The 16,359-nt window shown below is 38.8% G+C and overlaps 1 protein-coding gene across 1 annotated transcript in view; it reads left to right on the top strand.

Moving 5' to 3' along the window:
• PCNX2 (pecanex 2) overlaps positions 1-16,359 on the top strand; it is a gene marked incomplete at both ends in the record, with an annotated part of 151,395 nt that overhangs the window by 86,594 nt on the left and 48,442 nt on the right. The window contains 2 exons of the mRNA XM_084262153.1: positions 8,471-8,579; positions 13,157-13,286. Of these exons, the coding sequence (XP_084118279.1) occupies positions 8,471-8,579; positions 13,157-13,286 (239 nt within the window). The remainder of the gene's footprint in view (positions 1-8,470; positions 8,580-13,156; positions 13,287-16,359) is intronic.

Raw genomic sequence — 16,359 nt, 5'->3', positions numbered from 1 at the left:
TTCTACAGACTTCTGCAACTGCGTTAGTGACTCTCAAAGTGGATTATGTTGAATAAAACTTTGCTAACAATGTTGGGTAGAATGTTTCTGAATATTTTCCTGATTGTGCTTCCCTCATTTCTCCCATTGTGCTGTTGATTTAATGTAATGTAGTCAAATCAGAAGCTCCAAATGAGCGTATTGCGCTCTGAACAAGTTGAGGCATGGAAGTCCGAATCTCTGCTTGCAGATTTCTATCTGTGTGCAAATAGCCAAGCCACCCACAATGGGGTAACACAGAACAACAAGAGAGTCTAGTAAGTTCTATTCATGAGGATTTTTTTAAGCGACCTGGATTTTTTTTATCTTTTTAACATAGGACTTGTTATTGTGACACAGTTAATTCACTTGCTTTTTAAATGTTAAATTTTCACATTCTGCAACTTGTCAAAATGTATATGGTAAAGTTGAATAGGTGTATGCAGAGTGTGCTGTTTTGTCTTTCAAATTGTCATGGAAAGGGAGCAAGATAACCGTTTAGGAAAGATTTATTTTTAAGAATGATTGCAGCTTTCAATTCAAGTGGAGCATGATTTCTTCATCGTTCCTATGTGAAGGCCTTTTGTGTAGCCAGCTGAGTTTGTTGTCTTGGCTACAGCCTGGGATTCTTCTGTCCAAAACTCCTCTTGTCTATATTCTTTAAATCATAGCTGAGTGGCCTTTTAAAATTATATGATTGCTCATCCAGAAATTGTGGGTGTAATGCTTTACAGGAAGTCAAACCAGATAATCAAGGCAGTCTTGGTCTACATGACTGTAAACTTTTCAAATGAGCCAGTTGTTCTTGACTTTTTAGAATATGGTGTCAGTGCAAAAGCTAATAAGAATGTTCATATTTTTTCAAAATGGAAACCCACAAATAACTGAAAATATATTCTTTGTAGGCACAGCAAAGATATAGTATATAACAGGATTTAGGAGATTTCTTCCTAGGCTTCTAACAGTAGGAAAAGCTCTTAAGACTTGTTTCCTTTAATGGGAGATAAAAACATGAGAATATTATCCAGGGCATGGAAAGAATAAAATATTTGGGAATGATGAAAAGATGGACCTTTCCTCCACCCTTCTGACATCTACTGATATAATACATAACTGAGAAAAAACAAATGTATAGAACACACGGGTGAGCAGGAGGCCATATGGATGTTTTAAGTGCCTGTTGTAGCTAATCTGTGATAAAAGAAAAAGAAAAGAAACATCTTTCCAAGTTAAGAATGGACAGGTATTATTAAAGTATGAGGTAGAAACCAATGCAAAACATTTGAACAATGAAGATACCTGTTTGGAACTGAACAAAGATGCTTAGGGCAAGGCTTATCTTCAGCTCTTTTTCTGTCTTTAAGATGTGGCTTTCAATTTCATCCTGTGCCATGGGCATCTTCTAAATCTTGCTGCTGGGGAGGGGTCATAGTGTCTTCTTGAACTGCTTTTGGAACATCAGGTGGTGCTGACATTGAGCCGAAGGAGCAAAGACAGCAAAAAAACTTGATAGTTGAAGCATGGATGGTTCTGGCTGTAGCGAGCTCTTGGTTACTACAGTGAAAAAAAAATAATGTCTTGGGGTTTTTCTGCCACCCTGTTTGCGACTGGGAGCAACCAACAGCATGAAGATCCCTGTGGGCCAGAGACTTGTAAACCAGTTCTTTTACCAGCAACTCTTTCCACTGAGAAGCAGTACCTAGGTTTGGAATACGCATTTGTGCTAGATCTGTGTAGTTTCCTTTAAGGCTTAAAAGAAAGAGTCACCCCCAGCTTACACACTCATCTACTACAGAGATCCCGATGGGAATGATAAGGCTTGGTGTTGTTAATCCTCTGATGTATAGGACTGCAACTTATCTCTTACGGTGTCTTGTATGTTACTGGCAGGCAGTTTAATGCACTCTTAATTTGTGTGTGTGGATGAACTAATTAGCGATACTAAAATATGAAATCACCTTATATTTTCTTATAGTCAAGTCCTCTGAGGGTTCTGAATTTGTCTTCATGCATAAGGCAAAATAATCAAAGAACCAGAGCTTGTTAAATTTGCCTTCATTAACACTGAATTCATTTGCCTAAGTACTTTTACCCCTGCTGAGCTCACTTAAGAATACAATTTCCCTCTCTGATATTTTTTCTTCTTTCCCAGAATACATTTTCCAGCTAATAAGGAATCTGCATTTTTTTATTTTTAATAAGATTTTTTCTTTTGCTCCATACATCTTTCTGCCATAGTATCCAGTGTCACACATTTATAAAAGATGATCCCTATGTCAAAGCAGCTCCAGCTAGGACAAACAGTTTGTAACACCCTGACAGACCTGTACTCATCAGGCTTAACTTTCAGTGTCCACAACACAATCCCTTGGACAGGAAAGAAATTATGCATGTCATCTTATTTTTCCTTATTTTATGAAAAAGTGCTACCAAGTGCATTGACTTTCTTGGTGCTCTGTTGAAGTCAAGTAATTAACCTATTGGATCTTTTTATTGCCTTTGTGGCAGTAAAACTCTTGGTTAGTTGGCATGTCCCGTTGATTGATTTAGGTGCTACTTATAAGTCAAAAGTCTCTCTTTTTCCTGTCCCACTCTGATTCTTCATCCTTCTCAAAATCTGATGTTTCACTTCAAAGCTTCTGGCACTAAGTCGTTAATTCATATTTTAATCCATTTCTTGCCATTCATGCATACTGCAATCCAATGTCTTAATCAGCTGCATGCTCTTGGCTCACAGCTGTTTCCTCAACTTTTGATATCTGGCATATAAACCCTGTTAAGACACTTTCTGCTGAGTAAAGTACCCCAGGCTACATCTGATATTTGACAGGATAATCCCAGTGGTACTTTCCATACACTCTTTAACTCTCTTGAGCACTCTACAGTTCGTGTTTCCTTTTAATATTGGGGAAATGGTTTAATTGATTTTTTCATTCAGCCTTCCATCACTGACCTCTTTGTCAGACTTCATTCCTGACACTATTCCCAAATGGCATTTTGTCTCCTTTTTTGTGTCTTCACTTTAGAATGGGACAAATGCATGCACACCCACTCCTCAGGTTCAGTCTGGCTCTCTGTCCACTGAGGGCTATATTCATGTCCTTTCATGCTGATAGAGATGGGTTTGGTATCTGTATCTGGGGCTTCAGGACACAACTTGCTCTGTGCATTTTCTTTTTATGTCCACTTTTGTATAGGAGATTTCTGGGAAGACTCAGCCTTGGCAGGAGCTGGGCCTATGAAGGCTTCATTGAAGAGGCTGGATTCGTGCAGCTCCCATCTGATTTATTTCACTTGTCTGGCCCTCTGCAAATTAAGCTGATTAGCTCTGATCTTGTCCTTTTTGCCCACCTCAGGAGATAGGGGAAGTGGTTTCTTACAGTACCACAGGCTCCTTGTCAGCCGAAGCAGCAGCCTCTGCCATGAGCAGATCCAGGGCTGCTAGGTTTTATCATCATCTTATTGTCATAATCCTCATCATACTTACTTCTGCCTGATGGCTAACATTTAACTTCACATGTAAGGCTTTCGAGGCTTCTTACTCAAACTGTTTAAAACCTGCCTTGTTGTACACTGTCGGTGTTAAGTGCTGTGTGCTGTCTGCAAGGAACGCATTCCTCAGAGGTTTTATATCAGAGCCTTGGACTGATTGCATTTTGATCCTCTTCTATATGTTGCATTAGACAATGATCCTGAAATCCCACAACATAAAGGCTTCAAATGTCTCTAAGTGGATGCAAATAAAGACAGCCTGGGAAGTGTTTGTTGTAGATTCAGACATAGCGCTGTTCAAACACAACAGTAGAACATCACAATGACTTAAGATGTAAACATTAAAAAGCTTTAATATTTCCAGTAGATCTTGTTTTGTGGGATTTCATAGGTGAAATATGTTTTAAATGACACTAAATACAAAACAGAAGTCCATAATTTGCAAAGTAAAGCCACGCACTACAGTACAATTCTTCAGCCTAAGTTTACTTTCATATCCATAAATACATACATGCTCACAACCTGCCCTTCTTAATGTATCTTAATTTTTATAGGCACACACTGGGGAAAAAAAAATAACAGAAGGAATTAGAATTTACTTCCAAGTCTTGGAGCTGCCAACTGTCCAGAATTAGCTTAACATGAAAACTAAATACCCAAATACCCACCTAGCATCCAAGGTCTGAGTTAAAATCTGTCTCATGTTCTTAGTATCTAAACACGAACAAAAGAAATATCAGTTCAAATTGGAAAACGATTGCTTTCTGCATTTAACTTTTCTAATCTCTCAATTTTGTGTTGCATGTAGAACATATAGCCATATGTATGTGACAGTTATTTTTGTTTAAAACCAATTTGTACATACACTTTTTTAAAACACAGCAAAATTCAGGCTTAGCAAGAAAATGTTAATGTTTATGCATTATTTAGTCCCAGTATTGCCAAGGAGTCTGCCCACACAGAATCCTAACAGATGCTAAACAGATAGAAAGGCTGCCAAAAGCTGAAAGCACTGCTAGTCTCCATCTCACATTCAGTGTCATTTAAATTCAGGTGTTAATCTGTGCCCGCTTTATTGAAATCAGCCAAACCGGAGAGCACATCTTAGTGATGTTTCAGACCCCCCTAAGTCTTGTGAACTGTGTGAACTAATTTCTATTAGCTTCTAGTTTGTAATGTTACTTGGTTAAGTAAAAGCAGCTAAATTTAAAAGAAATGCCAAAAAAGACGACTTTCCCTTTTCCTTTTGTTTATAGATAGATAAAGTACCAGCTGATATGCCAGAGGCTTCAGAACTCATAGAGGACTTAAGGATGATTGAGATGATAAAATGTGTGTGTCCACATAAAATAAATTTTTAAAAAAGATGCATGTTCTGCACTTTCACTTGACAGTTCTGGGAATGTGCTGGTTTAAATTAACTGAATATACCAATAATTTAAACTTTTTCTCAAAGACTTAAAACCTGTTTTCTGTGCAAATCTATCACATGAATAACGATACCTAGGAGTATTAGAACTTTGTCCCCTAAGTAATATATCATTTTTCTGCTTAGTGAACTGTAGAAAACATTGAAGATCTTAGAAGGCTTAATAAATATATTCTTTTATAAATCATCCTAAGCTGGGATGGAGAAGTCTTAATGGAAAATTAATCTTTTATATGTGATTAAGGAAATTGTTATAAAGAGAGCATATTTTTTAAGATTTTTTTTTTTAAATACACTTCACTTTAGATGGGAAGGTTCCTCCTTTTGTATCTAGCACTGTTAAAAATGATACCTCACACCCTCAAGATCAAGTCATTGCCCTCATTCAGTCAAAACTCTACTGAGCATAAATTTCCTATGTCTCAGAATCACATAAGAGCTGAGGTGTCCCATCAGGTCCCATGGAAGTGTTTTTGTATAGTTTGTTTACATGTACCCTTAATTAATCCTTCACTGCTTAGAGTGTCTCTGTTTCTCCATGCTTTTTCACAGGTCTGGGGGGCCTGTGATTCCTGAAGTCTTACCAGTAAAGACCAGCAGCATTGAGTACCTTGACCACCTCCATGTCCTTTGTCATTGGGTCCCCTGCCCCATTTAGCAACGGGTCTTGTGTTTCCCCAGCCTGTCTTTTGCTGCCGGTACTGCCTGTAGAAGTCCTTCCTGCTGCCTTTCAGTTTCATCGCCAGATTCAACTCCAGATGGGCTTTGTCTTTCCTATCCCTTTCTAATCCTAATTGTTTCTGACAATTTAAAAAAGATGTTGAAAGTTTTCCTTTGAGGCTAGCGTTTATGGTTATTGAAGGCTGAAATGCACTTAGTTGTAGCTGAAGTAAGAGAATGACTGTTTCTGAGAATCAGCTTCCTCCTATTTATGAAGGCAGTTTTTAGCAGCTTTGGTTTCTTTCTGAGGAAAGCAATAGTTCTTTTTAAATCCTTGGAGTTACTATGTCAGATGTAGAAGAAAGTATGCAGTAAATTGGGTAAAAACCGATAAGGAGCAATATTCTTTCAGATGTTTCTAACAAAACAGAGAAATGTACAGACAAATCCCCCCCTTCCTAAATCTCTGTAGTGTAGTTGCTAGGTGACATCACCTTTAACAAATATAGTTAGATATATAAATACTTGCTTTCATGATCTTGCAAATGGAGATGAGCTCCATTGCCTGCCTTGTAGAAACATTAGCTGGGAGGCAAGAGTTGAAAGACATGACAGTAAGTTCAAACAGTGGTGAATGTACAAGTAGTAGGACTTGTTAGAAGCAATGGGGAACTTGGGCTCCATGGCCTGTTTTGCAAGAATGTGTAAATATTAAAGAATGATTAAAATGATGTAATGGAAAAAGAAGCCAGAAGGGTCTCCTCCTGGATTTGGTTTCCTAGCAAACACAAACCCTGACTTTTATTTGAGGGTTGAAAACCTTTTGATGAACCCTGAGCTTTGAGCACAGCTGGGGTGATTTATGGCTTTGTGATTTCGATCTGTAACAGGCAGAACTTTGCTGGGTTGTGCTGCAGCTCTGAATTTTTGAGGTTTCAGATGTGAGTCATTAGCTTTTTCAGCCCTTCACTTAAATCTTTTAGCAGATACAATTTTTCTCCCAGCTGCTCATTCAGACACTTCAGATAAATAAAAATGAAGAAAAACAAAGCAACGCCACAGCCTGCTAAACAGGGTTCAAATAAATAAAAATCAGACCTAGTTTCAGCTCAGTTTTACTTGCCTACATTGGCTAGTGCTGTAGTTTAAGTCACATCTAGTATTTTTGAGAGAAAACAAAGTTGACAAGATCTAAATTTCTCATACTTAAACTAAGTAGGGCTAACCGGGATGTGTCTTGAAGAGGTGATAGCAGTGTGTTCTTATCAGGGCACTGCTGGTTTTAAATAGTATGCCTGTGCAAAGTTAACATAATCTATATTTATAATATAATATATATATTGTGTATTGCTCCTACTTTGGGTTATGCTGAGGCACAGAAAGCATATGAAGCACTGCTCGCATCTCAGCTGCAAAGTTCTATCAGTTATAACTGGAGTTAGCATGACACAGCAGCTGCTTCTGTGATCCTTTGGCAGCAGCACAAAGACCTAAATGCATTGATGCATCACCTTCTTCCCAACTAATTTGCAGGTATTTACAACAATTCATGGAGAAACTCAAAAGAAATCTTCTAAGTGGTGTGGATGCAGATGGCCAAGTGTTGCTTTGGGGGGTGGCACCTTCAGGACAAATAAAATGAGTTGGCTGGTGAAGGTATGCCATGTCAACGTAGTAGTAAATGAAGAATGCCTAGCACTGTGCTCTGTCCCTCAGGCCAGCTGTCCTGGGAAAGCTTGTGTCCATATGCAGGGTGAAAGTATGGAACTGCCACCTGGAAATGGACCATAGAGGGTTTTCTTTTAACAGGATGCCTGGGGATTGCATGGAAGAGCGCTCGCTGGGCCAGACCAAAACCTTTCTAGGGACCTATAATGATTTAACAACATAGACAGTACCAGTGCCTGGGAACATTCCCTGGAAGCATTTCGTGTACCAGTGTTTATGTATTTCAGGATGTTGGCAATGACTTGTTTTTCATTAACTCAATTAAAAAAACCCAAAATCACTATAGGAAATTCAACATATATTTGCTACGTGGGCATGAAATACTGCATATACTTATGCTTCCCTGTCAACTTGTGTGTGTATTGAGCCCTAATGTCTGTTGATGGCCAAATTTTTCCTGACAGCTTGTCAGGAGCCTACTCTGCAGTATAAATCTGATGGCCCAATGTAGAGGAGACAGAAGATCTGGTTTGGCCTGATGCCAAGAGAGCTGACAGAGAAAAAAATTGTATTCTAGGGGCTAAGCACACATCATTCTTGAATCAGAAACTTCTAGTTGCAGCACCAGGCATATTTTATGGGAAGCAAAAGTAAATTCAGTGTGTTTTTTCAATAGAAATTCGTATTAATGCAACATTTCTGTGGCAGGATGGTTCATGGTTAGTGCCAAGCATCTGTTTGCATGGCGATGGCTTCTCCCATTGATTCAACAAATGAAAATGTTCCTGAGAAACTGGTCTGACTTGCGTGTGCAGAGCCACACGTGTCACACACTGAGCTTCCTCTGTTCGCTGTATCCGCTTTCTCCCGAAGTCTCTGTTCCTGTAACTGTTGGACTGGTGGGGTGAGACACCCAGCGACTATCGGAACCTGTTCTCCCACTTCCTAATTAAAGCAGACATACTTTTGCAGGAAGGTAATCTGGTATGGTGGTTAAAGAAGTGCAGGCTTGACTTTCACATGAAGAATATACTTTTGTGCTTTACTGAAGTGTGGCCTCAATGCCAATGCAAGCTAATAATACAATGTAATTTATCACCTGTTCATTCCAGGGCACAGTTCTAAAAAAGTGTCACTTTCAGAATTAGCACTGAAACTATCCGGTGCCTAAAACGTCACCCTGTTTCTCCTTTTCTTTTTCAGCTGTGGGACCTATTGCAGAAGTTGCAGTTCATCATGACATACATCGCTCCCTGGCAGATTGCCTGGGGATCATCGTTCCATGTTTTTGCTCAGCTCTTTGCAATACCTCATATCCTTTATAAATTTGTTGTCCTTTATTCTTAAAAATCCTCTTCATGTACATCGTTTATTTGCAGTGTTTGAGCAAGGTGCAAAATTCCTTGGTAGCTTATTTTAGAAGGTGAAAATGCTTAGAGCATTTCCTGAGAAATTCTTTCTTGGCTACAGGGGTTCTGGAACTGGGAAACTGAACTCTGACTCAAACCAGTCTGTTTATGCCTGCTCACTTCCCACCAAGCCCCGTTTTGCACATCACTTACTTCCACAGTCCTCAGCTCTGATGCATCCAGAAGAAAACTTCGTTAGCTCCAGCTTGGTGGACTTGAATGTACACGGGAGCTGGTTGTGTCAAGTGCAGGGCATATGGCTGGCTGAGCATTACAACATTTGTTAACTTCTTGGTTGCTTCTAGTTGATATCTCAGATACAAATTAATTTCTGTGAGTTACTTTCTGCTACAGCTGTCCTGCTCCCCCCTCCACCCTGCCCCATATCAGAAGAGGCTGGATTGCAACATTTTAATGTACATTTTTTAATCATGGTGTTGAGAAATGCTCTTTAGCATTTCCACTCTGATTTATTAGTAACAATACATGGTCCTCAACACCGAAGCAGTCCTTTGGAAAGAGTCTGTTCCAGTGCCTGTTCTAGGGTTGTGAACGTTGGTTTAGTGGATATGGGGAGTAAAACAGACAGTTCAACCATCCCCTAGATGTCTATAGGGTTAAAATTGTCTATTGGATTTTTGGAATAAAAATTTTTCAGCTTAAAGACTAATTCAATTAGAAACATGATTTAATACATGAAAAAGGTAAAAAATAAAACGCTTTACCTGGGCAAATTTAACTTTCTTGACATCTAAAGCATTTTCAGAAATGAACTTTTAGTTTCTTTCCTCCCTCTCAAACCAAAGATGCAGAAGAAAAGTTGACAAAGTTGTTTCAGACCTGCTGAAAAATCCATTTTACACTGTTTATTAGACATATGCACTTAAGTCTTTGTTCCTTTCATCCTACTGTGGGTTCCTCCCTCCCCTAACTCTTGAGTCATTTCTTCCCTCTACTTTTTGCTGTGATATATTGAATCATATGCCACATTGATTAACTATGCTTATGTTTCTGGGTAGGAAGTATAAATGAGAGCCTTGGACAGAGGGAACTGCAGACAGAGTAACTCTCTGAGGGAAAGCTTTATATTGTCTATTTACGAAAGGAAAGTGTTTTAAAAATAGTGACCTGTCTTAGAAGTTTGAGTGGTTTGTAGCAAATTATTAGAGAATTCCAGAACAGTAAGAATTGCAGGAGAAGCGTATACAAGCATTTAAGAACTGAGATTATATTTCAGTGAGTTTCCCTTTGGTCACTAATACTTTGTGCAGCGACAACTTTACTCTTGGTAGAAGTACCAATTACGCTTTGCAAAATGGAAAGCAGTTAACTAAGCAAGATTTAGTTTATTTACACAGCTATTACCGAAGCCATCTAGACAAGTGTTCTATTATTTATATTTATAATATCCTTTGTAATTGCAAATCTGTCTTTTAAGGCAATGTTGCAATTAAGATACTGGTAAAATGGCCAAGTTACTATTCCCACAACAGCAGTAACTCTGCCTTTTTGCATGGTATTTTTATTTTTGTTACCGTAGCCCTGCAAACACTACTGATGAATGCACGGAGCAGTTTACAGAGGCACTAAGCCTACCATTTCTTTGCAGAGTTTAATTATTTGTGATTCTTAATTGCTTAAATCACTTCTGCAGATGGGACATAAATTTTTGAATTTCAAAGTGCCCCTGTGAGCTTTTGCCATCGAGCTCAGCAATAGGAGAAGTCCCACGTGCTTTAGTACATCTGATTCTGGTACACAGAGCACGAAGGGCAACACGCATGGAGCTTTGCCTGATGGAGGTTGTGGAGCCTCTGCTGTTATAGATCTTTGGGAATTCAGCCGAACAACTCTCCGGAGTCATACAGGTTTAGCTGATCCTTCCTAGTGGCTGCTGTGACTCCTCAAAAATCCTTCCTAATCCTGAAAGATGAGGAATGGGAATAAGCTTCTGATTAAGGAGAGATCTGCAGCTTTGCTTCCCAGGAAAGTAAGATAAGACTTTAGTGTGTAGTTGGGAAGGATTTTATGTAATGAATCAATGGTGATATTTGGAAAGAAAGGATTTGTAGCTCAGATAATCCTGTTTATGAGAGTTTCTGCTTTGGCTGTTTCAGGTTTACAGCTCTAGCATCAGAGAAGGAAGCCTTGTCATGCTTGCTTCTACCATCTTCTAAATGATTATGTGCTTGAATGTCACAAAATCTATTTTGGCCCTTAGAAACTGTAATTAGATATAGGGAGTTTGGGAAACAGGATTTATATTGGCTTTACTACATTGTTTAAAGGGGATGGAAGACTGAAAACTTCAGTGTTTCAGTTACTTGTTTTGACCCTGATTGGAATTTAAACAGGCTTTTTATTTTTAATTACAAGAATTAATCCTCGAAGTAGAGCTTCTTTTTTTTTCCCATGTTGAAGGGTTTTTAGTTATTTCTTTTTCTCAAAACTTGATTTTGGACATATTGAAAAGACAATCCATTGTTCACAAAGAAAAAGTTCTGCTTCTATACTGTGTAACCTAACAAAGACTACACAGGGAAACTGGCTTGGGACGTAGGAAAAGAAAGCATGCGTGTAAGACTTTTTGACACTTCTTTTTTATTTTCTACTTAAACGTAATTAAAGCATTGATATAAAAACCCCTAAACAAACAAAACAATAAAAGGAAATCAGGTAACATCAAATTAAAAAACCCTGATGACAGATAATTGCCCACTTTACACATCACCTTGGTGTGTGAGTCAGTTGGGTGCTGTTACTTGCTCTGGTGGCAGCTTATGTATATGAAGCATTTTACTAAAATCACCTTTCGTGAGTCAAATGGAAAATGTCTTCCAACATACATACAGGAGAGCATTATGTCTCTTAGCAAAAATGAAACTGTTGCTGCTGATTATGTCTCAGACATAAACAGGTCACAGTGGAGCCCTAAACCACCTAAATTGGCGGCAATCTTTAAATCAATCATGACATTAGAACTCTCTTTAGAAAACTTGATTTGCTGTCCTTATCTGTTCTCCTTGTTCTCTTTTTGTCTCTTCAGCTCCTTCCCTCAGCTGACATGTGTAAATACTTACTTTTCTCTCACAGCCAGTCTTGGTTCTGACTACAGTGTAATGTGATGGTTTAACTTTTTTGATGCACTTGGTTCCCGCTCTTTCTTCTCTGTTGCTTTTTGAACTTCTAACTCTTGAAGGCAGCTTGTTTCCCAGTCTATAATGCACAAAGACACTGCTCCAAAGCACTCTCTTTTAATAAATTTGAGGGATTTGAGAGAGATCTTCTGACAAATACTTGGGTTTAGGTTTTGTGGATTGCTGTGAAAGTGTGGCAAGTCAGCTTTTTATAGAAATACTGTACAAGTGATGCTACATGTGTTAAAATGACTTCCTGTGAAGTCTCAAAGTCTGACACACACATGTACAGTATATTATTATAAGAGGGTAAGCTAGAAGATTGTGGTTATTGCATGATTTGACCTGAATTGCAGTCTGAGATGCACTTGAGTGTTGTACTTTGATAGTCACTCCTTAGTCCGTGGCTTCTTTATTTAGCACCTTCCTCCCAAGAGTGGTGTAGGGAAGGACACTGTTCCCATATGCCAACTTGGAAATGTTTTAAAGATTTCATGAGTGTGGCATGAATTAATGAAGAATTAAAGCCTAACTTTTAATTTGCATGGGGTTTAAATCACGTTCCTTTTCATCTTGCATGCTTGCAGTAACCTTGTCCATCTCTTAACTTGCTTTCCAGCAATCTGGGAAATTGAATTTACATTTAAAGTATGCTATGAATTCAGGCATTCATTATGATGTTTATGTGATATTTACTGTTCTCCTGTCCTCATCTTCTTGTTTCATATTTATTAAAAGAAGTAATTATGAATATTTTTTACCTTATAGTAGTAAAAAAAAAAATAATATCAAAGTGTGATTTTAAGCCAGAAGGTTGGATTAATATAGGCTTAATTGTTTTCCCCACACACTAGGTCTTTCCAAAATAAGCAGAAGCTCCCAGAATGCAGTAACTGGATGCACTGGGAGCAAGATTGCAGTGCAGAAAGCTGTCAGATTCAAAGAAAATTAGGTTTGGGGGAGTTTTGTCTTTTAAACTTTGTGTGTCAGATTTTGGGAAGACATTTTGATTATTGAATGTACACTGAGGTAGCTGGAAAAGGGCACTTACTGCTCTGCCTACGCTTGGGATCTGTCCTTGGGCAGAGATTAGACAGGGTCACCCTGCTGATGACGTACTCCGTTCAGACACGTCACTGCCATTACAGCTGTAGCACTGAAAGGCCACCGATGACATGCTGGTAACTGGCACTTTGGCACTGCCTACCTTCCTTTCCTTTCCTTACCACCTCTTTGGTAAAACAACAACAAAAAAGCAAAAATAAGCAGTTCAAAGAGCTGCCTCAGCAATTGTTTAAAAGTATGAAGGAATAATTTGTTCTGCCTTAACTTGCAATTTTCAGACTCTGCTATGCTTTTTTTCCAAACTCTGGCCACTTCAGTCTTTTCTACACCACTGAGTCCATTTCTTGGTAGTGTCATCTTTATCGCATCATACGCAAGACCGATCAAGTTCTGGGAGAAAAACTACAAGTAAGACTATTCAAAAATTTTCTCTGCTGTCTCTTTGTAGAGGTTTGGCTCTCACAAGTTTCATTTCTGGAGGTATTTTTCTTTCCGAGGGTAATCCTTAAATTGTTGTAGAGCATGAGAGGTTAATCTTTGAGCCTTGATTCTGGTGTTTTACTATTTCATGGTTATTTGGTTATGTCTGAAAATGTATTTAAATGATTATTGGTAAGTTACAGATGAGGTGTCATGTTGCATTTATTGTACAGACACACAAGTAATGAAGCTGTGAAAACAAACAAAAAAAAAAGGAGTAAAACTCCCAGTTGTCAGCCTTTTTTGTCTTGCCAGCTAGTGTTTGCAATTGAATCTGTGAAGCCTTTGGCACTAGAAGTCAGGCTGCATTAATATATTTCATACTAGCCTGATAAAATGTTACTGTTTGGGGTGTAGCAGGTAACTCTCGGTGAAGTGATGATGAGCATACATTGTCACTGCTTGAAAAATCTGATCATGGAGTTTGATTTAAGAATTGGTTGGGTTTTGTCAGAGTTTTAACTGCCATTCTTTGTTTGACAAAGTTGTAAGCATAGAATATTGAAAAGATTGAATAAAGAGCTTCTGCTCTTGGTAACCAGGATCTAACAGACTCCAAACAAGAGTGCTGGAGACAGGGAAGCACGTCCCTTTCCAGACAGAGGTAGTTTTTGCAAGAGATGAATGAGGGGACTGCAGCTTCAGGGGCTGGATTCAGTGACTGAAGGGAATCCTTGGAGTCCTGCTCTCTGGGCAGCGTGTGAGCTCTTCACCACCTACTAACACGTAACCAGGTTGAGAGTAACTTACTGCAGCTGCAGAGCAGCGCTTCGAGGCACAAAGTGAAAACTGTATTAGCCAAACTGGGACTTGACTGGGCCAGTGAGAAGTGCTATGCTCATGGTTACTGCTGCTCTTGTATTGCTGTCACTGATGCACCTGAGCACCTCCAGAAGAATTCAAAACTACAAATTAGTGATTGATTTTATTTTTTTTCTAGAAGAAAGGGTTTGGTTAGTTTTGGAGGGTTTTGTTTTTGTTTCGATTTGACTCATGTCACTGAGTGAGTATGTACTAATCTATGAAGAAATTAACAAAGCCAAGTCATATAAAGAGGCTTTGTATTTTCTTCTGAGATTTATGGAAATCTTTTGGGGAGGCAGCTGAGGGTTTTTTGTACACTGGTGCCAGATCTTAACAAAATTATTTCTCACATCTTTTTCTGGGTCAACAGGTTCATTATTTCATGACTGAAGCTGAGGGGAGTCATGGAAAGGCAGAAAGCTACCACTAATCCCACATAGAACATTATATTTTTGGACATAAACTTTGAACCATATTAGGTAGGAAGTGGAGAATTGAATATCTGCAGCATTTTGCTTAAACCAGAGACTTCTGAAGGCATGTGGCTTCTTTTCTAAGTATGGGTTAGGGAATCAAACTCAGCTGTAGGTAAATCACTTCCATATACCTCGGTTAGTGTAGTAGCTGTAGGTTACTGTAGGTGGAGATAGAGGGACCATTTTAATTTGCTTTCAGTTCATGAAGGGATTTTGGGAAGAGATGAACAAAAGATATTCAAAGGAAATGTCAAAAATGATACTTAAAGGGGTCCTGTTTTCATCAGCCCTGACCATCTGTGACTCTCACTAAGGGAAGTAAAGAAGTTGGTGCTAATCTCTTTTTAAACCAAAACTAATTATTTTACCCATAAACTGTAAAATTCTGTGCAAACAGACTAACCCTTTTAATACTTTAAGCCACCACCACTTGTACTTTCAAAATAAACGGTAAGTATATCTTTGTCTTCAATGTGAAAGCTGAAGTTAGGCTCTTTGGGGAAAAAATGTCCTTTGTTAGAAATTCCAGCATATCTTTTATGATTTTCTCTCTTAAAACTTAAACCCCACAACCTTTCCCCTCAAAAGCTTTTCAGAAGTAGAAAACAGCCTTGTAGAAGATTCAGAAGTGAAATACATGTTTGCCTTGTGTCATCACACAATATGCACATGTAATGACTCCTCCTAAATTTGTATTCACTTTGTCTGTAGCACTTCTCTTTTGCCTGGCTTCCATTTCAGCATTTTATTGTTCACATGGAGAACTGATCAGGCAGAGTGAGCACTGGACTGAAAAGCTCTGGAGTCGTTAAAGGGACTCAGTGAAAAGATAGAAAAAGGCAAGGGAAAGGAGTAATTTTGTATTAAGAATAGGGAAATTTTCTACAAAATACTCAACTGAATGAAGTGAGATGGGCCTTGCCTTACTGCTTTAAATCTTGACCTTTTGACATCTGAAAATTCAAAGGGATGGCATGAATGCTTTCTTTCAAAGCTGTGGAGCTAAATAGGATGGGGAACTTGAGCCGGAGTGGGCAGTTGTTCTGGCTCCCGCACTGGCCTGTCGTTGGGCTGCAGTGCCCTGTGGCCAGATGTGAGCTGGTTTCAGGTGCTGAATGACAAAACCAAACAAAAAGGTGGGGCAGCTGGTGTGCAGGTTGCTTTGCTGTGGGGCATTGGCAAAGTTCAGCTCCGGGTGGTCACAGCAAGTCACAGGTTCACCACAGTGCAGTCTGAGAGATGCTCCTGCAAAGCAGAAGCTCCAGCAGATTTGTTGCCATTTCCATAGTCGTTGCCTGTTGATAGGAATTTTTGTCTGGGGAAATATATTTTCAGTGTGCTTTGTGTAGCTTTCCTGGTTGTTGTTTTGTTGGCTTTGCACACTCATTTTCAAACACTTCCTTTCTGTATTGATGACGACGTTAAATGATCACTTTTGTATTAGCCACACAAACACTCATTTATGTTGATATGGAGTTACAGAGGCAGTCAATTCCATGATTATATTTTTTTATGCTTTAACCTTTTGATTGGACTATCTGAAAACAATTTTTAACAGGGAGTCTGGATATCAAAATCTCATGCTTTTGTCGTAAATGAGGTTTCTTTCTTTCAGTATCGTTTCTGTTCATCAGTACATGCAGACTTCACTGCTGTCAAAACAAGTTTCACTTCTTTGTTTCATTGGAGATGCAAAATAAGTTTTCCTTATTTGGGCCAAC

The sequence above is a fragment of the Gallinula chloropus genome (assembly GCF_964237585.1).
Source record: "Gallinula chloropus genome assembly, chromosome: 3".
NCBI classification, from domain to species: domain Eukaryota; kingdom Metazoa; phylum Chordata; class Aves; order Gruiformes; family Rallidae; genus Gallinula; species Gallinula chloropus.
Note: the sequence above shows the minus strand (reverse complement) of the source record. Positions and strands in the feature narration are given on the sequence as shown.